The sequence below is a fragment of the Pituophis catenifer genome, unplaced genomic scaffold (genome assembly GCF_029215685.1).
Source record: "Pituophis catenifer annectens isolate HBS135680 unplaced genomic scaffold, rPitCat1.0.hap2 SCAF_4, whole genome shotgun sequence".
Lineage (NCBI taxonomy): Eukaryota > Metazoa > Chordata > Lepidosauria > Squamata > Colubridae > Pituophis > Pituophis catenifer.
The window spans coordinates 66099108-66125861 of NW_027256884.1; the positions used below are offsets into that span (position 1 = coordinate 66099108).

Below are 26754 nucleotides of genomic sequence, written 5' to 3' on the forward strand. Positions count from 1 at the left end.
AACAGTCACAATGTGCAATAGTTAGAATCTCAGGAGAAACCCACCTTGTTCCTCTTAAAATACCTTTCTTCCCAAATTGTGTTTAAGGAATGCTATGGTGCTCTTTTCCTCCATGCTCCATCTTTTGATAATCTTTCTTCTGGGCAAGATGGTCATCCATAGGATCACTTAAAATAAGCTGAGGTGTTAGTCATCAGAAATAGTCTTGCCTCCATAGAAGCTTTGAATTTAAATAATGTTACTCTGTCTCTTAGAACCATACTATGACTTTCAGTTAGTATCACTTAGTCTATGTTATGCCAACAATGCAAAGTTTCTTGGTGTACATTAGTTTGCAGTTAGTGTTTGTTTCAGACTTAATCCTATTTTTCTTCACATTCATATATATTGCAATAGATTTTTGTAAATGGCACCCCAGAAGCTCATGACTTTTCAGATGTTGCTAAACTATAATTCCCAGCATTCCTTTCTATTAATCATATTGGCCAGGTCTGCTGAGAATAGCTCAACAACATCCACAGTCCCTATATAAGTTTAATGTTGATTCTCCCTAGGGCTTTTAGTTCTATTTCAGTATATCCTTAAATGATATTGCTTGATTAATTATGATCCCATTGTCTGATGTTTAGCCTTATTTGGCATTGGCCCGGGCACCTGCAGCATGTCTGAATTTCAACTGCCTATTAATTCTGCTTCCTGTCTGTAGAAATCTGCTTTCCTTTCTCAGAGGCTCAAGTGCAGTAAGTATTTACTATTTTTAATGAAAAAATCATCATCATCCTAAGCAAACAAGGGTTGTCTTCTATTCTTTTAATCTTGTAGGTTACCTACTATTAATACAAATATTGTGATAGTGAATGAACTTTCTCTGAAGATGGTGTTCTGACTTCTTTGAACAGCTAAAACATGAGACTATTCAGAGTAGAGTCATTCATTGAAAGGGCGAAATTGCCTTCCCCACCCCCCTGGAGGCCCTCTGGAGGCCGGAAACAGCCTGTTTCCCGACTTCCGGTGGGCCCGGAAACAGGGGTGAAATCTACTTACCTTCCCTACTGGTTCGGAAGTGCACATGCCGTGTGGGAAGTAACAACAACCGGGCAGGTGGGTGGAGCCTAGCACTGCCATCGCTACCAGTTCTCCGAACCACCTGCCGCCATTGTTACCAGTTCGGCCGAACTGGTCCAAACCGGTAGCATTTCAACCCTGCCCAGAAGACCCAAAAATCAGCTGGCCAGTGCGTGCATATGTGCTAAAGCTTAGCTAGGGCAACGCTCGCATGCCACCTGTGGAACACATGCCATAGGTTCGCCATCATGGTCCTAAGGTGTTGGAGAACCAATCTCTTGAAGCATTTCATCACTACAGACTTTAATGTGATAGGTCTGTCATCATTTAGGCAGTTAATCACTGTTTTCTTCAAGACTGGGACAATAATGGCTGCTTTCAAGTATGATGGAACATTGGCCGTTTGCAGGGAGATGTTAAAGATCCTTGTCAGGACCCCTGCTAATTGATTGGCGCAATTCTTTACCACTATCCCCAGCACCCCATCTGGGCCTGCAGCTTTGCAAGGATTCACAGCCTTCAAAACAGCTCTCACTTAGTGCTCATAGAGAGTGAGTGGCTGGGAATCAGAAGGCTGGTAGGCAGTGGCTATGGGATCTGGTCTTTTCACCTCTTGGCGGGTGAAGAAGGTGCTCAACTCCTCCACCAACGAGGGGTCAGCGTTGACCGTGTTTCTCGTGTTACCCTTATAGTTAGTTAGATGCTGCAGTCCCTGTCAATGTGCTTTGGGTTACTATCTGCCAGATGGTTCTCCACCTTATGTTTGCATTGTTGTTTAGCCATCTTAATGCCTCTTCTAAGTTTGCCCTGGCCTCTCTGTATATATCACTGTCCCCTGCCTTAAAGGCAGAATCTTGGGCTCTCAGAAGCATCCGTACCTTGGTAGTCATCCAGGGTTTACAATTCCCATAGACTTTGATGCACTTATCCATTGTTACGTTGTCAGTACATGCTTTGATGTAAGAGAGTAAGGTGTCAGTGTATTCATGCAGATCGTGATGTACTCCACTCAGTAGTTTCAAAACAGTCCTGCAACTGACTGAGAGCACCCTCTGGCCAGGTTTTAACCATTTTCATGGCTGGCTGAGTTCTTTTTCTGAGAGGGACATACTTCGGGCATAACAGGAGTGAAATATGGTCGGATGTACCCAGATGGGGGAGGGGATTGCTCTGTATGCCTGTTTCAGGTTAGAGTACGCACAGTCTAAAGTGCTCTTCCCTCTGGTGGAGAATTGCACATACTGCACAAACTTAGGGAGAACTGTCTTTAGACACACTTGATTGAAGTCCTCAGCCATGACAAAAGTGCCCTCTGGATGAGTTTGCTGCTGCCTGGAGATGATGTCATATAGCTTAGAAAGTGCCATGCTGACATTAGCATCAGGTGGAATATAAGCAGCTATGATGATTATCACAGTGATTTCTCTAGGCAGATAAAATGGCCTACATGTGACAATCATCAGTTCCACATTTGGGGAGCAATACATATAAGCTATTCTGCTGTTAACACACCAGTTACTGTGTATATAGATACAAAGTCCTCCTCCCTTGCTCTTACCGGAGTCGCCATTTCTGTTGAAGCAATAAGTGACATGGCTTGTCAACCCCACTTCTGCATCAGGTACAGATGGATATAGCCAGGTCTCTGTTACAATCATCACACAGCTTTCATGGAGAAGCCTGTTTGCTGCCATCTGCAGCTCTAATTCGTCAATTTTGTGGACAAGAGATCTGGCATTCAACAAAGACACTAGGCAGTGCTAGTCTGTGTGGCTGCTTTTGAAGCCGAGCCAGCAGATGGAAAATGGAAAAATAATGAAATTAGGATATGTAGATTTAATGATTATTAGATAGATAAGATAGATAGATAATTTTATTTCTATACTGCCCCTCTCCCGAAGGACTCGGGGCGGTGCACAGCCAAGTAAAAAACACAATACAAATCCCAATTAAATTTAAAAATTATTAAAATTATTACATTTTAAAATTATTAAAATAATTTAATAATTTAAATTATTAAAATTACTACATTATTATTAATAATTTAAAATTATTAAAATTATTACATTATTACATTAATAGATTATTTTAAAAAATGGATGTCGTATTGTAACTATAGAATAAGAATTTAATGTTAGTTTCATTTGTATCTGTTGTAAAAGAAGTCAGGAGTCATTCTCTCTTTGTATCCCTGTTACTTTTTATTTTGTTATGCTTCTGTTGTCTCTCTCTGTTTCTTTACTCTTTTTTTCTTCTACTCTAGGGATGTCAAACTCAAAGCCCAGGGGCTGGATTTGGCCCACGGGGTGCTTAGATCTGGCCCACGGGGCTGCCCTGGAAACAGTGAAGGACCGGCTTGCAGTGCCTCTGCCAGCAAAAAATGGAGCTTGGAAGTCCTCTTGAGCTCCGTTTTTGCTGGCAGAGGGTTGCAGGAGGCCATCACAGCTGAAAACGAAGCTCGGGAACCCATTTTTGCTGGCAGAGCGCTCAGGCCACCATAGGCGCCCCCGACATGAGTGACGTTGAGCTGGCCATGTCTACCCTGGCCATGCCCAACCTGCCCCTCCAAGGTCAAACACAACCCTGATGCAGCCCCCAATGAAATAGAGTTTGACACCCCTGTTCTACTCTTTTTCTTATTATTAGTTCTTGTTAGTTTTTATCTTTCAGTCTTCAAATACGATAGCTATTTTTTAAAAAAAGAAAAAAGAAAGAGATATTCTTGATACTGTGGTCCCAAACGATGAAAATCCTGATCAATTAGTCATATCTTACCTGTGACTACAAATTAAGATTAAATAAAATCAATAGAATATCTTTATAATGCCAGTATTCTCAATGCAGTATTCTGTGCTAACTGAATTTCAAGGCCGCTTCATATAAAACACATTGTAAATAAGTGTAAATATGAAGTTATTGGGGTATGAACTGCTATATCAGAGCTACAGTAAAGGCCATAGCTGACACACTAAAGTAAGCTGCAACAAATCACTTTTTGCCATAGGATCCCTTTTGTACCTAATAAAAACAATGGATTCAGAGGGAATACAACTTTTCCAGAACAAATTAAAAACAATATACCTTCACGTATAAAACATTCACTAACAGCACATACATTTTGTCCAGATTGAGCTTCAATTTATTGCTCCTTAACAGCTCCATAACAACTCCAACAACTCCGTAGCATGCATTGTTTTAGCACTTCCATTATCCACCCAGATGAATAAAAAGGAGAAATGGAGGGGATGATAATTTAAAGCTAGAAGAGAAAAACGGGCATGTTGCTTATAACTAAAGGCACATTCACAGTCAAGGCCTCCTCATTTGATAGGGCCTGAAACAGATTCAGTGGAGGCAGGTAGCAACTGGCAATGGGGTCAGCAAACTTTATGAGGTATTATTTAGTATCAGCTCAAGAATGGGTAGATAGCACTTCAAACTCAGAAGAGAGAACCAGGAGAGACAGATGTATTGTATTTCACTTTTTCTTTTGAATCTCTAGTGTTGCTCAGTGCGTGTCAGAAGACAGTTGGACAGAAACCTGACATTTCACAAACTGGTGGCCTGGATGATTGCACTACATACTGGTGGGTGTTCCAAAGTTCTATTTTATTTAAAGTCTCATCAGTTTAATGAACAAAACTCATACTGAAAGAACAAGTTTCTGGAAAGACATGAGAAGTAAAGAAGACAAAACATTTGTTAAACTGATAGAAGAGAATATTTGTACCTCAGGGTTGGGCTGCAGGGTCCTTGGTGCTCTCTGAGCTTGGTTGTTTTCTTCCAGATGTTTATTACCACTCTAACTAGCTAACATCATCAGTGTAGTCCATTTGCTAAACCATAATACAGTAGGATATTGAATGAATTTGTCCACTCTGCTTTATAAAACATGACTTTTAGTTTTCTCTGCTGTACAAATCCAATCATAGTCAACAGATTATGATTAAGTAAACCATGATTTAGTACAGTATAGAAATCCAGATTATAATTCTGGCAACTATCAGACATGCAGAGGATATATGAAAGAGAAGTTTATTCTATATAATTATATTTAATTTTAGATGTCTCAGGTCATCAATTTCTATACAAAATATTAAAAAGAAATAACTTTGTAAACTTTTTGTTTAAAAGAAAATAGAAAGAAAAGGAACATAATATCTTGATATAAATTTACTGGGGCTTTAGCAGTTTTCATTATTGTGAATATGTGTTAGCAAGATATCTTTTTCATGTCCTGTCAAATTCCTTCAGCATTAAATGCACTTATTCTACCTTGCTGTCAAAGTTCTTGTGCTATTTTGTATTTATTTCCAAACATTTTATATTTATTTCCAAACAAATGTCTACTTTTTCAAATTTTGCACAAAACCATTCACAGATTAATTTAAAAAAGCCACCTCATTACAACAGGAGAAAAATAATGTATTTAAAATAACTGTGTATACAACTTAAGAATAGAAACAAAATGACCTATATCTGTAAAGTATGTATCTTTTATATTTTATAGGATGTTTCAGTTCTCAAAATAATTAGCAAAAAAAAACCCTTTCCATATGAAAAAACAAAGCATTTTATAAGTGATTTATCTCTTTAATATTTAATATATTTTTTATATCCCGTTTTTTATTTATTTTTATTTTTTGCCAGCAATCCATACAATTGCACATTTATTTAATGTTGAAAGATTGGTGGATGCACGCACTGAAGAAAATGGAACCATTAAGGGTGCACTGTCTGATCTGGGTGACCAGTTAGGTGAAAGTTACCTGAATTTTGCCAGAAAAAAAATTTCGGTAAGGAGATGGGAGAAAAATCAGAGGATTATTGTTTCTCATGCATACATACAGAAAGATGTTATTTTTCCCTATAATCATCGCTACCCTAACATAATGCTTTTTATTGGGGATATTGTTGCTTCGTTTTAAAGCAAAAGAAGTTATGTAACTCTGTCAGAATGGGTGTGTTTGGTATTATTATATCAACCTGATTTTTCCTTTCCAGAACCCTATCGGTGGCCTTTATGTGGCATTTACGACTTTGGCTGGCCTCAGTGGCGTTATCATTACATTGTGTCTAATACTAATTATCACATCATCCACCAAAACCATTCGCAGATCGTACTTTGAAGTATTCTGGTTTACTCACCATCTCTTTGTTATTTTTTTTGCTGGTCTTGTCATCCATGGATTTGGGTAAGTATTTGCACTTATTCAGATATCACATTCAAGAACTGCCTAGATTGTCTTAGGACAATCTATCACAACAATAAATGACTGAAGTCTGTAATAGAATCATTTTTAACCTGATGTCTTTAGACCAAGGGTCCTCAACACCTGGTCCATGGACTGGCACCAGTCCGGGGCATGCCAGAAACTGGGTTGCGCAAACAGGCGAAGCCATACCTGTGAGATGCCTGTGAGGTAGCATGCCAAACCACACCCCCTCCAGTCCACAGAAAAAACTTTCTCCATGAAACCGGTTCCTGGTGTCCAAAGGTTTGGGAGCCCCTGCTTTAGACTGTAGTTCCCAACTGGCCATGCAGTCTGGGGCTGATGTAGTTATAATTCAAAATAATGGAATGTGAACTCCTGAAACAGCTAGTATGAATGGGCTTCTTCCATAACGTTTTGCTTTTTAACACTGAACTTGAAGATATATGTAATTGGATTGGTAGTTGTTCTAAATACACAACGGTTTAAATTACATAGCCCATATGTGTGGACTAGAAAGTAGCTAAAATGTAGGTACATAAATTAAAATTATTTAGTAAGCAATGGAACATACTGTTCCTAGTTCATATATTATACTATGACACAATGTTCATTTTGATGTAGTGTGATGTATAAACCACAACATAAGCGGCGTGTTTAACATGCAATGATTATACCATGGATTGGTACAAAAGTCTGAATTATGATGAGTGACTATCATGGAAAATATATATCAATAAATATATATTTCATTAATATGTTGTTTTCAGAATTAGTGCATAATATTCCTGTCATGCTTCTTGTTTAATTGCTATGGATGTTTTTACAATGGATCAGTATTATTGCTCCTAACACTTGGTTTTATTTGCAGAAGAATTGTACGTAGGCAAACCACTGAGAGCTTGTCGGTGCATGTACCAAAAGATTGTGCCAAAAATTACACAATCTGGGGGGAAATATCTTCATGTCCTAAACCACAGTTTGCTGGAAATCCTCCCATGGTATGATCTCTTGCTTCCTTGTTAAAAAAAACCTACACAGCTGTAAAGACTGCTGAATTTTTAGTGTTAATGTTAGAGTTTGCTGAAAGAAAGAAAAGTTAGAGAAAATAGTTGAGGGTTCAATCAGACCATAATTTATATGAACATTATTATAAATATTTGATGTAAACATATTTTCATTCATATGTTCAAAAGTAGTTTCAGACAAAGGACAACATATTTCTTAACAGCAATCGACTTCTGAAATTAGAGATTTGTGAAAGATGCAACTTCCTATTAACCAATAGCTGTAAGCTTTTGCAAGCAACAAACTTCTTGTCTGTACAAAAGGCTAATGTCTGATTTCACAACTGAAACAAATTCTGGTATATACAAAGCAGCTAAGTTAGGGTTGCCAGGTGTCCACTATTTGAGCGGACAGTCCACTTTTTTCACATTATGTTCACTATTTTTTTTCACAAAATAGTGGACATTTTTTTTATTCAAAAGCTTTATGATGAAATGGTACATAACCTAAAGCTGTACCGTCTAAGAGAATAAGGATAGGAGAATCGCATTTTGTCTTTTTTTTCATAAGTTAGAATGAGACAAAGATCGAATGCTCATTGCAATAATCACATTTTACACAACAGCGCAAAAAACTCATTAAAGCAGTTATCTTTTGATATCGAAAATGTAGTGCTGAAGGTTTTTGTCGAATTTTCGAATTCTGCGAAGAAACGAGAAGAGTTGAAATCATTTGTTGAGTTTTGCGAGTCAGAATTCCATGACGTTTTGTGCCATGTTCCAACATGTTGGTGAAGTTTATTTAAAGCGGTCGAAAGACTTCTTTTAAACTGGATACCTCTAAAATCGTATTTTATTTCTCTTGGATCTGATGAGTGCCATAAGGTTATCTGGAACCTTATTTCGGATCAGGAAAATGAACTCGCAAAGGACGATAAACCAACAATTTCAGAATTGTATTTATATTTCACGCACTTCTTCATGTCAATAATGCAAGACACCCTACTGAAGATGGAAAGCAAGAAAATTCTTGCATGTGATCTTCACATTATCATGTGTAAGCTGCGTGATTCTTCGCAAAAAAAAATACGATGAGCAGTTTTTGGGAATGAAAGTTTTATTTGCTTTATGTAAAAAACATTTGCCTGAGAATGCCGTGCAAAAGTTCAAGAAAGAAGCCATCAACGTGTATCAAAGAGCCATTGCGTACCTAGAAAAGTGGTATAATTTCACCGATTCAGTATATGAGACGCTAAATTGTTTCAATCTAATTGATCGCAATAATCCTCCAACTTTAGAAGAAATGACGTACATCTGGTTATTATCACTATGGCGAGAAGAACTTCCACCCAACACTCTCTTCGATGAAATTTCTGCCTTAGAAGAAGTTTATGTTCATCTGCAGGGTGATTCATCCCTTGATAAGTGGACATACTTTTTCAAGAAAGAGCCAGCTCCGAGTTTACTGAAACTGTTCCAGTATTGTGCATCAATTCCGGTATCAAATGCAAACGTTGAACGAATTTTCAGTGTCATGGGAAATTTGTGGACTGACGAACGTAACCGACTGCTTGTACCATCAGTTCGAAGTGAACTTTGTATATTTCTTAATATTTCTCAACGTTGTACTGAAATTAAAGAATTATTCCTTAAACACAAAGAATTGATCAAAGCTGCACAGTCAAATAAAAAATACACACGACAGCAAAGTAAAATGTAATTTAATATTTTACATATTATTATATTTGATGTTTTGAATTTTAAGTAAAGTTTTGAAGTGATTATTTTAATACGTGTTAAAATGTTTGTATGAAAATATATAATTTAATTGTAAAAATTGTTTTTATTTTTTTACTACTTAACCCCCCCCCCCGCTTGTCTGCTATTTTTTGGAAGCAGACCTGGCAACCCTAGCTGTCTTTCTATTTAAGCGAGTGAGTTCACATCTCATGCTAAATCATAAAGTGATTAATTTTAGTTTAATATCTATGCACAGCCACTGGGATTTGAAAACCATTGTTTCAGTTGAACCATGTTAGATGAATTCAAGGAATAGTGTCATATGTGAACATTTATTAAGAAAAGTTAAACAATTCTTTATTCTCCTTTTACTCATTCTCTTGGCAGACATGGAAATGGATCATTGGCCCTATGATTCTGTATGTTTGTGAGAGATTGGTGAGGTTTTGGCGCTCACAGCAAAAAGTGGTTATTACAAAGGTAAGAGTCATAAAGGTGTCTTCTTACCTGTCTTATGCCACTAAAAATGTTAGTCATTTTGTTGTTGCCTTATCACCAGTGATACCTACAGACATAGATACCTACACATAATGAGATCCAATGCTGGGAAGAAATTTCCAAATTAATCATCAAAGTATTTAACATATTTATTTGGAAGTTTCTTCCCAGCATTAATATAATTAACAATTCAAAATATTCAAAATAATTTGAATGAATGAATTTCATTCAAATTCTAAATAAATATTGGACTTAAACTATTGTTACTTCGTTTATCAAATTTGTGTTAACTTAGGACAAACTTTGATTTCTTCTGGCATTCTGAGAATTTTATTTCATGTGTCAGGTTGTCACACATCCTTTCCAAACCTTTGAGCTCCAGATGAAAAAGAAAGGCTTTAAGATGGAAGTTGGACAGTACATTTTTGTCAAATGTCCTGAAGTATCTGTACTGGAATGGCATCCTTTCACACTGACTTCAGCCCCTGAAGAAGATTATTTCAGCATTCATATACGTGTTGTAGGGGATTGGACAGAAGGTTTGTTTAAAGCTTGTGGATGTGACAAAGAACAACTCCAAGAAGCTTGGAAACTTCCTAAGTATGTATTCATCATAATAGTAATTATATTTTCTATGAAATATCTTGTTATAAAGTGTCAATCATAAAATTAAATTTGGACCCTTTCAGTGCTATTCAGTACTATCAAAATGGGAAAAAAATCTTAAATGGCTTAATTGTACTATGAAAGATCAGATATTCCTTGACAGAGATGAGTTTATCAACACTGGGAGCTCAAACTAGAGTACATTATAATTATTATTATGGCTTGTTGCACAGTTAGCCAGATGATTAGACTGGGTTTGGCTTTTATCTACCTATCAAATCCTTCCCAAGGACCTGAGATAGGCAGTTGTTATTGAATCAATCAATCAATCAATTAATTGAATTGTGGATGTAAGCTGTTGCAGTAAAGCTGCCTGGGATAGACATATGTCATTGCTTGACCGTCTTAAAGGTTTCATTGCAGGATATAAGCTGTTCCAAAGAAAGCTGCCTTTTGCAACTGACTGATAATGATTTTGTCATTGCCGATGTGTTCAAGTGTTGGTCCAGAAGTTTTGGGATTGCACCCAAGGTGCCTATTATTGGTACTATCTTTGCTTTATTATTATGGGCTCTGATTACAATTAAAATAAATTCTTCAAAATATGGAATAGTCCCTAAATAGAGTAAGGTTGGCTTCAGCCTGGTGGTAGATTATTACAGTATGACTCAGTAACAATGAGTCGTACTATAATCTTTCAATCAAACAATAAAATCTGAAACTTTATCTTCTCATTCTAGGATAGCTGTAGATGGTCCCTTTGGTACTGCTAGTGAAGATGTGTTCAGTTATGAAACCGTGATGCTTGTTGGTGCTGGCATAGGGGTTACCCCTTTTGCATCAATCCTCAAATCTGTGTGGTATAAGTACTGCAATAATGCCATGGACCTAAGACTCAAAAAGGTATGACCCCAAATCTGTTCCTGAGCATTCAACATTTGTTTTCTAGCATTCAATAGCACATATATGCTATAGCATATATACGCTATAAAAACTAGTATATCACATCCAACTTTCCCCACCCTTCCCCATCTTTTTCAGATGTCTTGGACTTTACAATTTCCAATTAATATGGCCAAGTTGAAGAAGACAGATTTATATTATAATACGATGCTTAAATATATATATATAAGGAGAGAGACTGTGTGAATAAATTAGGAACTGTCCTCACTTGACTCTAACTATAGCTTAAACATGTCCCAATAACTGCTTTTTTCTGCTATGTTCTCACAATATTTCTTTTGTTTTTATCCTCAACTAATATCATTATCATTTTCTTCCTGACTTTAAAATAGTGTTTCTCTCTTTTTCTAACACAATTTTATTTATTTATTTATTTATTTATTTATTTATTTATTTATTTATTTATTTATTTATTTATTTATTTATTAGTTCGATTTATATGCCACCCTTCTCCGGAGACTCAGGGCGGCTTACAATGCTTTAAGCAATAGCCTTCATACTTTTGTATATACCTGCTTAGTAGGGCTTTTTTGCCCCCCCCCAAGCGGTGTTCTATTTTATACAAAGTCAGCTTATTGCCCCCACAAACCGGGTCCTCATTTTACCTACCTCGAAAGGATGGAAGGCTGAGTCAACCTTGAGCCTGGTGAGAATTGAACTCGCAGTAATTGCAGGCAGCTGGCAGCTAAGTGCTACTTTGACAGCAGTTTTAATCCGCTGCGCCACCAAGGCAATTTTCTATGAACAAAATTAGACATTCCTCACTGACTATTTGGTTGCTGATGCAGTTAGCAATTGGCATTTGCTTGGCTCCTGTTGCTCCATGCATAATAACAACAAACGTCTAAAGTTGGAATGGAGTAGAGAAAATGACACTTTCCCAAGGGAATTAAGTTAAACACGATACTACACAAATGATAACATGCAAATTGGAACTGCATGTGAGTTTTATTGGTCAGTCACAGACATTTCTAGTGAGTCAGAAATAGTAATAATAAGAATAGTGAAAAGAATATGGTCACACAATACCCTTGTTGGTAGAAGTCACAGAAAAGCAGCAATGCTTCCAGAGGTGACAAAATCAGCAAGACCCAGATAACAGAGACTTCCTATTTTGGCTTAATGAGACTGAACATCTGCCCAAGTGATGTCTGACACTTATCAGGTATTCAAGCTCACTGTAAGTAAGAGTTTAGTGTTCTTCTGAAAAAGCATTAGACTGGCTTTTAAAACATGAGCTTAGTACTACCTTGAAAGTAAAAACATGAACTTAGTACAGTTGAACCTGGGAAATACAGCTGTGTTTGCCAGCTGTGTATTGATGTTTCTGTTATCCTGAATGAAAAAAATCAACTCACATTTTAAATATTTCTGTTCTTTTCACTTCTATGCTAGGTTGATATCTACATTATTATAACCAAGGGATTGTCAGATGTGACAGTACTTTGTGGGTTTATGGGGGGAATAAGTGAATAAAGTCACCTAACTAAAGAGGATCTAATAATGTGAACATGTTCAATTTTATTCCCTCAGATCTATTTTTATTGGCTGTGCCGAGATACCCAGGCCTTTGAATGGTTTGCTGATCTCTTACAATCAGTGGAGGCTCAAATGCAAGAAAAGAATCAGACAGATTTTCTCAGCTACAACATCTATCTTACTGGCTGGGATGAATCTCAGGTAACTATTAAATCAGAGCAAGTGGATCTTTAGGAAAGGCAGTCAATCACTGTATATCCCCTAAGCAGTGGGATCTGGTTGGTGGGACTGGATCCAGAGTTGCTACTGCCCATGAATCCAACAGGCTTTTATTGGCCATTTTCACCAGTTGTCACATTATGGATTCCACCACTAAGGCACCACCACAAATATTTGAAAAGTAAATACTGTAAAGACAGATGGCAGCAGATCTAGATGTATCAACAGATTTACCAATTTTTTTCTCATGGATAATTGTGATCACATTGTACTGAGACTAAAGTGTTATTGCTGAGAATCAAAGGCAAGTGGGTATCATCAATGCAAACGATTCAAGCAAGCTTATTTATTACAGCAATGCAAATGTTTCAAAAGAGACTCTTCAGAATGCATGGGATGGGAGTGTGTATGAAGATGCTTTTTAAGGGGTTGATGCAGTAGTTAGCATCTTCTTCCAGGCAGGCATGGCTGCTTGAAAAGCTGCTCCAACTATATTTTCATGCACATAAAAGCCATTCTATTGAGCTTGCTTGTGGAGGGTGAATTAGCAACAGTTTGGGGGGGGGGGCAAGAGGAGGGAAGAGCCTTTTATATCTGGAAAAAGATGTAACTATAAACAGAAAGAGGAGCATGGAAGCATTATGCATTCTGATGCACTTCTTTCAAAATATTTGCATAGCTCTCTAAAAGCAAGTGTTTTGTTTGTGTGAGTACATGTGTTAGAATACAAAAATATATGGTTTTTATTCAAGGTGATAGGCTTTCTACTCTTTCCTTCATATACCATCTGAATTAGAAATAAATAAATTACATACTGTATGTCGATTATACGCCATTTAGTCCCTGTCAACTCTAAGCGACTAGGGAGATAGATTTTCTCCATAAAAATGATATATTTTAAGTGGGATTAGTAATATTACTTCTGCATGACAGATCTTTGTTTCAGCTCCTCACTTCTGAGGCAAGCAGCTTTTTTGAAGACATACAATATGACTCAGTTCTTTCTGAAAGTACTGTATAGGAACATTTCTATTTCTTCCTTTTAATTTAAAAGAAACCCTTCAAAATTTGCTTACAACATGTGTTCTGGCTACAAGATTATTAGGGGAAAGATGTCATTTGAAAAAAAAAGATGAAGTTTTTGTTTTAAAAGAAATCAGTGTAGGCTGTGATTGTGATTTAAATGGTCTCTTTGAGGGAGATGGGTGGTTTAGAAAAATGAAAAATAAATAAATAAATGTATGAAATTAATTTATTTATGTTATTTTTGAAATTATTGTTGGGGTAGAATATGGTTGTTGCAATATTTTCAGGATCAGACTCAATAAAGATAATAGAAGTTATAGGTTTAAATATAATTCTCTTTAATCATAATAGGCATTCTATATTCGCTGAATATTCAAGATAGAAGCAAGTAAAATGGGGAGGATGGCTCCTTTTATATACAAGGGGCGGAGCCAGGAATGGGAGTGGTAAAATATGAATACATTAAAGCTCAAGTAATAAGTTAACCCCTGATGTTCCATATATACATTATTTACACATTAGAGAATAAGGCATTTACATCTGACAAATCCCCCTCTAAATGCCGGTTCGTTATACAACACCAGTTACATTCAGATTCAGGACAATATAATACATATAATTTAGAAGTTAAATATTTGTGTTGTTTAGAAGGTAAGGGTTTTGTTAATATGTCAGCTAATTGTTCAGAAGTATCACAATGTATTGCTTTGATGAATCCGTCTTGAGATAGTTGTCTCACGTGCTTAAATTTTATATCAATATGCCTGGACCTTTGTCCAATTGCATCGGATCTAGAAATTTCAATGGCCGCTTTATTATCTTCATGCATAATAAATGGTAAAGTAGGTTTCTTCCAAACATCTGTGATCAAATCATTGAACCATACAAGGTTATTTGCAGCTTTAGACAAGCAAACATATTCTGCTTCTGTGGTAGAGGTGGCTACCAGTTCTTGTTTACCAGTATACCAGTAAACTGGACAATCGTTCAATAGAAAAACATAACCAGAGGTACTCTTTCTGCATGATGTATCACCAGCCCAATCTGCATCAGCATAACAAGTAATTTTTGGTTCTTTGTCATTATTGGGTTCCAATATTAAACAAAAATCTAATGTACTTTTCAGATATCTTAAAATTCTTTTGACAGCTTCCCAATGATACAAGGTTGGTTTGCTAACATATCTTGACAATAAATTGAGAGGTAATGCAATATCTGGCCTAGTCCAATTAGATATATAAAGGAGTGAACCTATAACTGATCTGTAAAATGTGTTGTCTTTAAACTCAGGGGAAGATTCATCATTGTTTCTAAGAAAATCAGTTTGCATAGGTGTGTCACATGTTTTGGCATTATTTAAGTTACATTTGTTTAGGAGTTCAATGATTTTATCTTTTTGAGTAAGTTTGAATCCCCTTTTTGTTTTGTTAATTTGTACACCAAGGTATTTATTCACTCTACCTAGTGATTTCAATGAGAAGTGTTCGTTTAACTTATTTACAAAGATTTCCCTGCTCTCTTTATGCTTTCCAATATATAAAATATCATCCACATAAATTAATACAAATTCAATATGATCATTACTCTTTTTTACAAAGAAACAGTTATCAGCAGTGGTGGCGTTGAAATCCATGGTCTTTAGTACTTTTACCAAACAATCGTACCATCTTTTGCCAGATTGCTTCAATCCGTACAGACTCTTATTTAGTAACCAAATTTCGTTCTTATTAGTGTATTGACTGTGTGGTGCTCTTACATATATTTCCTTATCTAATTTTGCATGTAAGTATGCAGTCTGTATGTCATATTGAAACACGTCTAGATTGAGTGCAGATGCTACTACAAGAGCTGTTTTGACACTCTCTGTTCTCACTGTGGGTGAATATGTGTCAGTATAGTCTTCTGGATATTTTTGTGCATAACCTTGTGCAACTAGTCTGGCCTTGTATAAGGTATTACCTCCTTCTAAATTCTTAATTTTATAAATCCACCTGGTACCTATAATTGTTTTATCCTTAGGTGCGATCGCAGGTGTGAATACATTTAATCCTTGTAAACTTTTCATTTCTTTTTCCATAGCTAGTTCCCATTTTTCTCTTTCTTCACGGGGAAGTTTCAATACTTCCTCATATGTATTAGGTGTTATTTGTTCTCCATCCATATGCATAATATAATCTTTGTATTTATTTGGTATTTGGTTTCTATTATTTCTAATATTTCTTTCAGGTTTGCTATGGTTGTCATGCAAATATCTGGCTTCCTTTTTTGTTAATGTGTCTGTCTTTATTTTATGCTGACTATTTGTCCAAGTTTTGGTTTTGTTCTTACTTTTGTTAATATTTTGATTTTCTGTTGTTCCTTCCTCGCAAGATATATTATCTTTGCTTTTATTAGGAAAAATTTCATTAAGGTGCAACTTAGACCAATTGGCCTGCTCATGAAACACAGCTGTTCTGGATACTATAAATTTGTTATTATTATCGATGAATCTGTACCCTTTGGTTCCAGTTTCGTATCCCATGAATCTTAATCTCCTGGATACGTTTTCTCCCTTTCTCCTCAATTGTTTAGGTATGTGCACGTCTGCAGTAACTCCAAATATGTGCATGTGTGCTAATTTAGGTTTTCTATTGTACATCACCTCATATGGTGTCTTATTCACAATACTGGACCATGTTCTATTTTGAGTGTAATTTGAATAATGTAAGGCTTCTGACCAAAATTGTTTGCCTAAACCAGCATCCTCTAATGTGCATCTAATCATGGTTTGTAGTGTGGAGTTCTTTCTCTCTGCAATCCCATTTTGAAAGGCAGAAAATGGATTGGACGTGAAATGTAGCATCCCTCTATCCTTTAACCATTGGGAGAATTCTTTAGACATGAATTCACATCCCCTATCTGTCATAATTTGTTTTATTCTGATATTATGTTGTGTTTCTATGCGTTTGTAGAATTCCTTAAATTTCTGAAAAGTTTCATCCTTGTGCTTTAATGTGTAAACAAAACCATAGCGACTGTAATCATCCACTATTGTTAGGAAGTAACGTTTTCTATAGGTAATTGATGGAGTTAATGGACCAACTAAGTCCATATGTACCAAATCAAAAATATTGTTAGTTGATCTGTTAGATTTTTTTGGTCTAGGACTGGTTTTTAGTTTGGTGGATTTACATACTGAGCATTCTAAATAATTTTCACAATTTTTTATTTTTACACCTTCTGCGTGTTCAGTCATTTTTTGTACTACAGGAAAGCTAGCATGTCCTAACTTCCTATGTAAGATATGAGCACACTCATCATGAATTGGTTTACCTATTTTTGGTTTCTTCTCATTGTGTGTATTTTTGTTATCATGAGTTAATTTACATTCATCATTGTCACTGTTACTGACATTTTCATCATCTGCTTCAATACAATCTTCCATATTTGAATCAATGTTATGTAACCATCTTTCTTTGGTTATCAGATAGGGTAGACCCCCTTTTATCATCACAGTGCCTACATTTGTTTTGTTCTTTTCTATAGTTGCTTTCCCCTTTGAGATAACTATATTGATGTCAGATTCTCTGCTTAGTTTTATAGCACTTAGTATGTTGTGAGGTATTTCTGGGATTAATAATACCCCCTCTATTTTCCCTAAACCAGGCAAGGTCACATTTCCTCTGCCTAATACTTGAACCTTTTCTTGATTAGCTACCTTTATCACAAACTTATCTTCTGTAAATGAAGATAATATACTTTTGTTATTAGTGGTGTGATTTGTTGCACCAGAATCAATAAGCCAATTATTGTTCTCATCTTGTTGTGTTTTGGTGCTGTCTTGTTTATTTAGCCCATTTAGTGACCCAGATTTTCTCTCTTTTGAATTTTCTCTACCCCCTCTACTTTCTCTGTAGTTTGGTGGACTTCTATATTTGTGTCTATCTGTGGAAGATTGTCTGTAATTGTATTTGCTCCTATATTCTGGCCTATGTCTCTCCCTTGGGACTTTGGGACAGTCTCTTCTACTGTGTTCCCTGGATCCACAATTGTGGCATCTAAAGGCTTCATTATATTTATCTTGAAAGACTACTTTCCTAAAAGATTTGTGTTCTGTTTGGTTACTGGAACGATTTTTTCTTGAATTGTCTTCTGCTATCAATTTGTTAGATAGACTTTCTATTGATAAATATCCCAAATTAATGGTATCTAAGTGTGACATAAAGCTATCCCATGATGGATCAAGTGAATTGATAATAACACTTTTCATAGTTTGATCTGAAATCACTTCCCCCCTCAATTGCAGCTCAGCTCTTATTTTGTTTAGATTTATCAAATGTTCACTTATAGAAACCCCTGGTTTCACTCTAGAAGAAAAGAAATCCTTAGACATTCTTGTGGTTGTGGCTACGCTATCGCTGTGAAATAGATTAAACATGCATTGAATTATTTCTGATACAGTTAGGTTTGGTTTGATGCTATGATACATTGCAGGAGACACGCTAGAAATTATTATGAAAAATGCTCTATGATGTAAACAGTCTATTTTTAAAGTCCAAGGTCTTCTTGGAGGACTAGTTATAAAGAATAGTAAATTTTCTTTCATAAAAATAACCTGAAGCTGTTGGTACCACTCTTGTAAATTAATGCCATCAACTCTAAGTTTTGGGAAGTCACTGGGTAAGTTCCCCACATTATTTTGTCCATTACTTACAACCTGAGGCAGTCCGTGGTCTCTCAAGTGCAGGAAATTACAGAACGGCATTGGGATGCTTGTAACGAGTCTGCGCGGTTCTCTGGCCAGTTCAAGTCTTTCGGGGCCGTCTACGTAGTTTTGCACATGCGCGTTGCTCATTTCTTCTTTGGCGCCGTTGTGGAAGGTTCTCTCCATTTCAGCTCTCTCGATCCGCTCCTCTTCAGATGAGTCGGTCTCTGGCTCGGTTTTTGGGGCTTTGGTGATGGCGGCGGTTCTTCTCTTTCTCTTGTGTGTGCTGGCACTCGATTCTGTCTGCGGTGTAGGGCGGAATCGGCATGGCTCTCTGGGCTCGGGTGTCGTCGTTTTCGAAGTCAGGATGGGAGCGTGCAGGTCTTGAGTTGTCGGTTTGATTTCTTGCTTCTTCGTCGATGTCTTGGAGATTTTCAATCTTGGCCCAAAAGCAGCAAAAAGCGTTTTCATTGCTGACTTTACTTGAGACTTTGTTAAATCGTCTTCACTTTCTGATTTTGGTTCATCTGAAGAGTTTGAGACTTCTTTTTCACTTTCTTCGTCTGATAGTGTTTTTCGCGCCAGAAATTTTGAACTGAGCGTTTTGATTGGCTCTGCTTCACTCTCTTTTGAAGTTCGTTGAAACCAAGATGGCTGCCGTTCAAAATTTCGCGCGGGGTCACATCTTTTCTTTTTTACAACTATTTTCTCAGTAGTCATTTCACTCACAGTTTTTTGATCTTTGGGTTTTTCTTTAATGACGTTTTTCTCTCTCGCTGCTCCGCTGTTCCTCAGCATCTCCTGGAGGTCCGCGATGAGGCTTTCATCATTCTTTTGGCTTTTTAGTATTTTTAATATTTCTGACCTGAGTTCGTTATTTTCTATCTCGATTTCTTCCTGGTCGTTATTTTCACTCATCAGTTCTTCTTCTTCAGTGGTGTATTCTTCGGATTCTCTCGAAATCGTATTAGTGGATTCGTTGATCATCTCTTGATCAGTTTCTATTTCTTTGCTGTAGGCCCTGGTGTTGGGCCTATCTTTCTTGGACATTTTTTAATTACTTATTGAGTCAATTAACCATCCTCTGCTACCAGCTTGTTGCAATATTTTCAGGATCAGACTCAATAAAGATAATAGAAGTTATAGGTTTAAATATAATTCTCTTTAATCATAATAGGCATTCTATATTCGCTGAATATTCAAGATAGAAGCAAGTAAAATGGGGAGGATGGCTCCTTTTATATACAAGGGGCGGAGCCAGGAATGGGAGTGGTAAAATATGAATACATTAAAGCTCAAGTAATAAGTTAACCCCTGATGTTCCATATATACATTATTTACACATTAGAGAATAAGGCATTTACATCTGACAATGGTAAAGTGAAAATTATCTGCATGAAGATGACTGCAGTTCAATAAATAGGCATTGCATGCTAAAGGATCTTCTGCACCAGGAGTTTTAAGGTACTTGTCTTCTGTGCTGGATAGAAATAAAACCAGCTTAAGAAATTGATCTTCAGATTTGGCAACATAGGCAGCCAGATATTTGTCTAGCAATAGTTTCTTTGATTAGTGGACTGCCCTGGTGTTTTATCCTTCTCATCCATCTCAGAAAATAAACACCAATTAGTTTCATTTCATGTTGGTAGATCTTTGGGGAGAGCCTTCCTTGATTGACACTCCTTCATATTCAACACTTTCCTATCCAGTGCATTCATTGATCGATCAGAGTAGGAAGGGACAGGCTTTACCAATCATCTTGTCATTTGGGCTCTAATGGAATTTTTATCAATTTCATTCAGTTAAAAAAAAAAAGAAAGCCCACCATTTCAACCCCCCACTTGTGAGCCTGTTAGAAGAAACAAAAATTGTCTTGGGTTTGTGCTGATGAGCCTATTTAAAAAAAGCAGACTTTCACTGCATCAAAGAAAAAGAAAAAAACACAGAGGTTCAAAACCTATCGGGGGAAGGTAACTTCAGAATTGATTGGGACAAAATGCTAAAAAGGAGCGGGCATTCCTACCACAATGCACAGGAGCCAAGTGGTAAGGAGTCATTTGCCAACAATTAAATGAAGTACTACAAAAGACCCATAAATGCTGTTTGTTCCACCAGAAGTAAGACAATACTGTTTTTTGATGCAATGCAAGGAAAATTGGGTTGTTTGCAATAGTTAGATAAAAAATGACATCATGCATTCTTAGCCTCAAGAAACAGGACACTAAACTCACATTAGGGCAAGCCATCAGGAAATATTGAGAGGCCTCCAATTAGTTTTTCCTCCAACATATAAAGTACATATTTGTTGGCTTTGTGTTATATTTTTCTCTGTTGGATACTATTGGGTTATTTGGAGGTTATTACTTGGAACCAATCTCTCTCTCCCTCTCTTTTTTATATCAAACACAGTAACTCTGCTTATATTTCCCAATCTATTTCCTTCAGGATGTATTGGATTTCAACTTCTGTGGGTTGCTCTGGCTAGAAATTACAACTGGAAGACAAATCTTTCCTAACAATCTTCTAATTTCTTACAAAAAGTTACCTATCTTCTAATAAAGATTATTTCTTGTTTTTAACTTTCTAGGCGACTCATTTTACAATGCATCATGATGAGGAGAAAGATGTGATTACAGGCTTGAAGCAGAAAACTCAATATGGAAGACCAAATTGGGAAAATGAGTTCAAAACAATTGCAGGCCAACATCCAAAGTAGGTTTCTTGTGCAATTATTAAATTTTATTATATCAGTATATAATTACTTTTGTTTCATTGGTTTAATAAGTGCTGGTTCCTGTTGATTTTTGCCATTTTGAACTTTGTTTAAAACCTGTGGTGGGATCTGCAGTTGAAGTTCAGGTGTGAAAGATCAAATTCATGCATTAAGGTTCAATTTAACTTATTTATTGCTAAAAGCCTATGTACAGGAATCTTTTCAACTAAGCTCAGCACCTGATTATAGTTAGATAAAGGTAATAGTAATCGAGGGGGGGGTTGGACTTAGTTTGTGGTTACATAATGATTTGAGGCTAACCCTCTTTTTACTCCTCCGACTTTGCCAGTCCTTCTCCTATAGAAGTGGGTGAAGGAGTTAAGAGACTGGCTAGCCAGAAATCACTGAAGGGGAAGAATCGATGGAAAACAAAGCTCCCCCCCCCCAAAAAAAATAAATCTTGGAGTGCTTACTTACTTGTTCAGTAGTGAGTCTAGAGAGATTCTTATAAATAGGCAAGTAGCAATAAACTTATTGTTCTGATCAGCTTCAGTGTCATTCTGGTTCCTTGCACCTGACACAACCTGAGAATGTTGCTATCAGTGTTACCTTATGAGAATTTTGATAAACATAAGGCTGTGCAGATTATAATGCTTGTAGCACAGTTCAATTTCCTGTTCAAGATCCCTACTTATATTATGTAGTATATTTGGGACCTAAATATCTGTTTTTTGCTTTATACCTTCAGTTCCAGGGTTGGTGTTTTCCTATGTGGACCTGAAGCCTTGGCTGAAACTCTAAATAAAATGTGCATTAATAATTCAGAAGCTGACCCAAGAGGCATACACTTTATATTCAACAAAGAAAATTTTTGAAGATGTACTTAGAAAATTTAATTTAGACATGGTGAATTAATTGAAATTAATGAGAAATTAATATTTCATTGGAATTTTCTTAAAAGTTCCAGGTGTGGAATATTGATATTGATATTATGTACTTTAGAGGAAGAATATACAGTTTTAAATTGACCCTTTTTTAATCCCATGGCAAGTCTTCTTAAAAGGTTTAGCATATATTAGCATTGTCAAATATAGATTGAGTTCATATATTGTGTTAAACCATAAAGGAATTTGTATTGTTTTATGTTAGTGTGTAATCCAAATATATAAGTTTTATGGCAAGCTGGGCAATATGCAGACCATGGACTCTTTCGACTCCCCCAGCATGCCAGAATCTGATCCAGAATTAGTTCCTTATTCAACCACAAAACTCATTGAGTGATTTTGAACCAATCACTGTCTCTCAACATCACCAATCTCAAAAGGTTGCTACTGGTAAACAAAGGACAGACAGTGTATACAAGCATCACTAAAACTATAGCACATATGCCCTAAGGTGCTCAATTACAATGCCTCATTCATTATAAATCTCTTGAGGCTATATAAATAACATTTTGCAATCCCTGCTTCAGGCACTTAGATGTGTATTATGTGTGTCTCCTAGAATAGAAATAGCACACCTGAAAATGAAAACTCTTCTCCTTCTTGGTATATTCTCAAATTAGGAGAATTATTAGAGAAAGGGTTTAAAATACTGAATATCAGAATGAGATTAGCCACACTCCAGTCCACATTAGTTTTTGTATAATATATCCCAGATGGAAATCAAGCAGATATCTAGTTGTACTGGTTTCTGCTGCTCACTAAAGAGCATTTTAGAGCTCAATTTAATATCTTACCCTACAAACTATTTAGCCCACAAGTTTAAAAGAACTTGTCCTTGCAGCAAATACATTGTTGAGACATCTAATATTTGCTACTACACTGCTCTGATTACCAGGGCAGTCGGCAAATCTAATTGTTCCTTTACTGATACAATTAACAAGACAAAATGAAACTGTTCTTATGGCCTTCTTCTTGTTAGATGTTGTGTAATATTGCTAATTTTGCCAAATTTTGCATAGCAGCAATAAGATTGGCAGACAAATAACATACCTGAATACAGAGAAATGAATTGAAGGATCTGAGGGTTTTCTTTCAAATCATTATCATTGATTGGATAGTGCTTAATTGCATTCTTACCCTGATCACTGATTGAACAAATTTATTTCCTGTTTTGTTATTAATTTTATGAAATCCTAGCAATTTGTCATAAAATCTACTGGGATATCATTGATTTGCTGAAATGTATTTTAATAAGCTAATAGGCCATTACTTTAGCATTTAGTAAATATATTTCTTAGCAGTATTTTACTACTAAAACTATTAATACAGTACTTATTGACCACTTAAATGTTATTTCCCTTAGTATCCATTGTCTGAATTCATATTCTGCTTTACCTCCCTTTATTTGTATTTTATGTACTCTTTCTGTTCTTCTTAATCCTTTTTTATATTTTATAATTTTTGATGTGAAGTTGAATAAAATATTAGGCAATGAATTTTGAATGTACTTTTTTCTAGCTGGGAGTTAAAAAAGAAAAGGATGATATAATAGGAAACAGTTCAAATTGATGAGAAAATACTTCACTGAATGGCAACATTTTAATTCTTTACAATAGGACATAATTAAATTTTGATGATTTTAATAGAACAGTCCCTCCCCAAAAAAACCCCAGTGTAACTTAAATCTAGACTTGACTGAATTGTGTTCAGTGTTTTTTTTAAAAAATGTTAACAATTCTGGAACATCATACAATATAATAAAATGTTGGTATAGTGTGTTCCTTCCAATACCATTCATGCATGTTTATTTAGAGTTCAGTAGCAGTATATTCTGGATTCAAAGGCAGAGGATATAGAGTTCTACAAAGTGTATGTAAATAAGGGCTGCATAAAGCATATAATAGAAATAAAGTTCTTCTTTTCAAAATATTAAAACAGTTTGATTATTAGTACTTTTCAGTGTATTTTATTTAAATAAATGCTGTTTTTTCCCCAAATATGTTAATGTGGGAATACTGGAATATGGGAATGTTATCTTAGGTTCTCTGACAATGTGATAACAATGGCAGATGAAGTTTTCCTTTTTAATCTTTCTACTTAAATTGAGAGTTCTTCTTCAGTAAAGTTTGTTATTTTCAATTTACTAAAATAGTCACACCCAACTAACTTCCTTCTGCTTCCCAGATTTCCAATGTATTATGTTTACAATTAAACAAAAAATAATTTTCGTTCAACTGTGTACATGCGAGTAATTTCACAAAAATTAAAGATTATTGTATAATGCTTATTGAAGAGATCTTAAACACACCCAAAATTTGGTTTTCCTCTAACTTTTATAAGTGTGTTGCTTTTTTCCTATGTTTACCAGATGCCCAGTGAACGGAGGTAAGTCTTAAAATCAAATATAAACTGAGTGTCTTTAATTTTTGATTGTTTTCACAACAGTAATTATTCAAACCCTCATGTATTGTGACTTTGTAAATTGTCTGCTTCCTTCTTTCCCTCATCCATCAATAGATTTGATAGCCTAGATTTATATTATTTATTTCCTGATTCAAATAATCGGCTTCAATCCAAATCTGCTCTTTGTGCTGTAAGTGGTACTCTGAATGTTTGCAACACATATTTGCTTGTCTCCAACAAATGGAACTGTGGTGATTTAATCGTGTTTGCATTTTATTATTTTAAAAATCGCACTGGCTAAAAGTAACACAAATGTTTCATTTTCTTTTTTTCTTTTAAACAACCTGGTTGCTGAACTTCATGAAAGAAAAAAATATGTTTAAAGGAAAAGAGTAAAAGCTTGTTTGATTTGTTAGAATATAGAAGGGAAGTTTGTATAATTAATCTTTTCTAACAGTTGTAACAAAGATTTGAATTTTACTGATACTAGCTGGTGATGTTTTTTTCTGTTTTTTCTGTGCATTACTTCAGCTCACTGCAGCCTTCCATGCTTCCTGATCTGAAAAAGCATTTATCTCCTAGTTTCCCTTGTTGTTCACTTAAAAGTTTTGCAGGAATGCATAATTTTTAATACATTTGCATGCATATAGAGTTTGCATGTACACTGGGTTGCATTTTAAGTATTTTTGTTTCCTTGATAATAAAATCCTAAAATAGTGTCTAAAACAATTATAAAATGTGTGTGATTTAGATGTTAAAATATGACAAAGTGTCAAACAGAAAAGTTTTAACATTTCTTATATCAGTTATGTATTATTCTCTTATATACATTTTTTCCAAATACTCATAGTCTTACCATAATCATATATCACAAAATAGGCAGATCACACATAAACGAAGAAAAGACAGGCAGAAAAACAAACAAACAAACAAAAAACCCCATTCAATATGTAAGAAATCGACACCGTATTTATTTGTTTACATCAAGCAGCAAAAATAGAAAAAATGTGAAAGGTTCATGAAACTTGCACTTCTACTACGTACTTTAGCTACACACTTTGGTATATTCATTCAGGGACTGTGTTCCTCTGTGCTGTGTGTAAAAAAACCCAACCTAGAATTCATAATTAAAATATGCTGGAAAATATGTTTCTTCCTAGTAGGTGTATTTGGTGTTACAGGAGCCTGCCCTGTGTAACTGTAAGACCCGGCCTCTCCCCCTTATTCAAGAAAGTAAAGACTCTTGAAACTTGGCATTTCAAAAGGAACCTTTTATTGAATAGAGGTGATAGCAGGGCAAAAAGAAAGCAGGCTCTGAGGGCCTTCAGGCCATACAGTTAAAATAAAGGAATTAGAAATCCCTCCCAACAGTCCAATGTGGATTCAGCCAACCCACAGGTGCAAAGATGTTATTGTACCAGCTGCTCTGAGAAAGTGATAAGAGAATTTTCTCAGGGTCATCCTTCTGCCAGCTCTCGAACAATGGAATCCACATGGCCCTCCCTCCCCTTACATTCCCCAAAAGGTGAGAAAATACCAGGCCGCTTAGGCACCAGGCTAGAAGGTATAAATCAGTAAATTGCAGGATACAGGATATATTGGGGAGAAAGCTATAAAGTATTAATGCAATAATAAATGCAGGGGTCCCCCTCTTCCCCCTTGAGCATGGCAGATTCACGGATCTGACAGTAGCATATGCACTAAAGAGGATATCTCTGAATCTTAAAAGATGCTTTCAAAATATTGAAACTCGTGTAGGCTCCAGCAATGAGACCTGACAACATTTTTTTTTTTTAAAAAAAATGCCCTGGCTGCATGTATGGGAACAGTTAAATTTTGAGGTTCTAATAATGACTTTTAATCCCCTTCAGGGATTTCATTGGGTTGGGGGAAGGGTTGCCTTCAACAACCCAAAGCTATGAAGATATGGGAGAGGGATGACTTTAGTGTGGCACTGTGGAATTGTGGAGTCCTTCCCCAGAAGCAAACTGGTATTGGCATGTGCCTCTTGCATTCAGGACATGCCATCTATAACATAGACATGCATGTTCTCCCTAATACTTCTTAGCTACTGTCCTTTATTTCTTAAATTGTGTACTATTAATTATATTACTAAATTTTATTATTTTGATGGATTGTAACTTGCTACAACGTTCTTTAGATAGTTACAAAGCTAGAAACATTTTAAGATTAA

General features: G+C 35.8%; 1 protein-coding gene across 1 annotated transcript in view; it reads left to right on the forward strand.

Moving 5' to 3' along the window:
- Window positions 1–24070, forward strand: part of CYBB (cytochrome b-245 beta chain) — a 28248-nt gene extending 4178 nt beyond the window's left edge. The window contains exons 3-13 of the mRNA XM_070943411.1: window positions 630–740; window positions 4568–4652; window positions 5716–5861; window positions 6070–6260; window positions 7150–7279; window positions 9413–9505; window positions 9870–10123; window positions 10870–11032; window positions 12626–12772; window positions 21088–21212; window positions 21962–24070. Of these exons, the coding sequence (XP_070799512.1) occupies window positions 630–740; window positions 4568–4652; window positions 5716–5861; window positions 6070–6260; window positions 7150–7279; window positions 9413–9505; window positions 9870–10123; window positions 10870–11032; window positions 12626–12772; window positions 21088–21212; window positions 21962–22088 (1572 nt within the window). The 3' untranslated portion in view covers window positions 22089–24070. The remainder of the gene's footprint in view (window positions 1–629; window positions 741–4567; window positions 4653–5715; window positions 5862–6069; window positions 6261–7149; window positions 7280–9412; window positions 9506–9869; window positions 10124–10869; window positions 11033–12625; window positions 12773–21087; window positions 21213–21961) is intronic.
- The last annotated feature ends 2684 nt before the right edge of the window (window positions 24071–26754 follow it).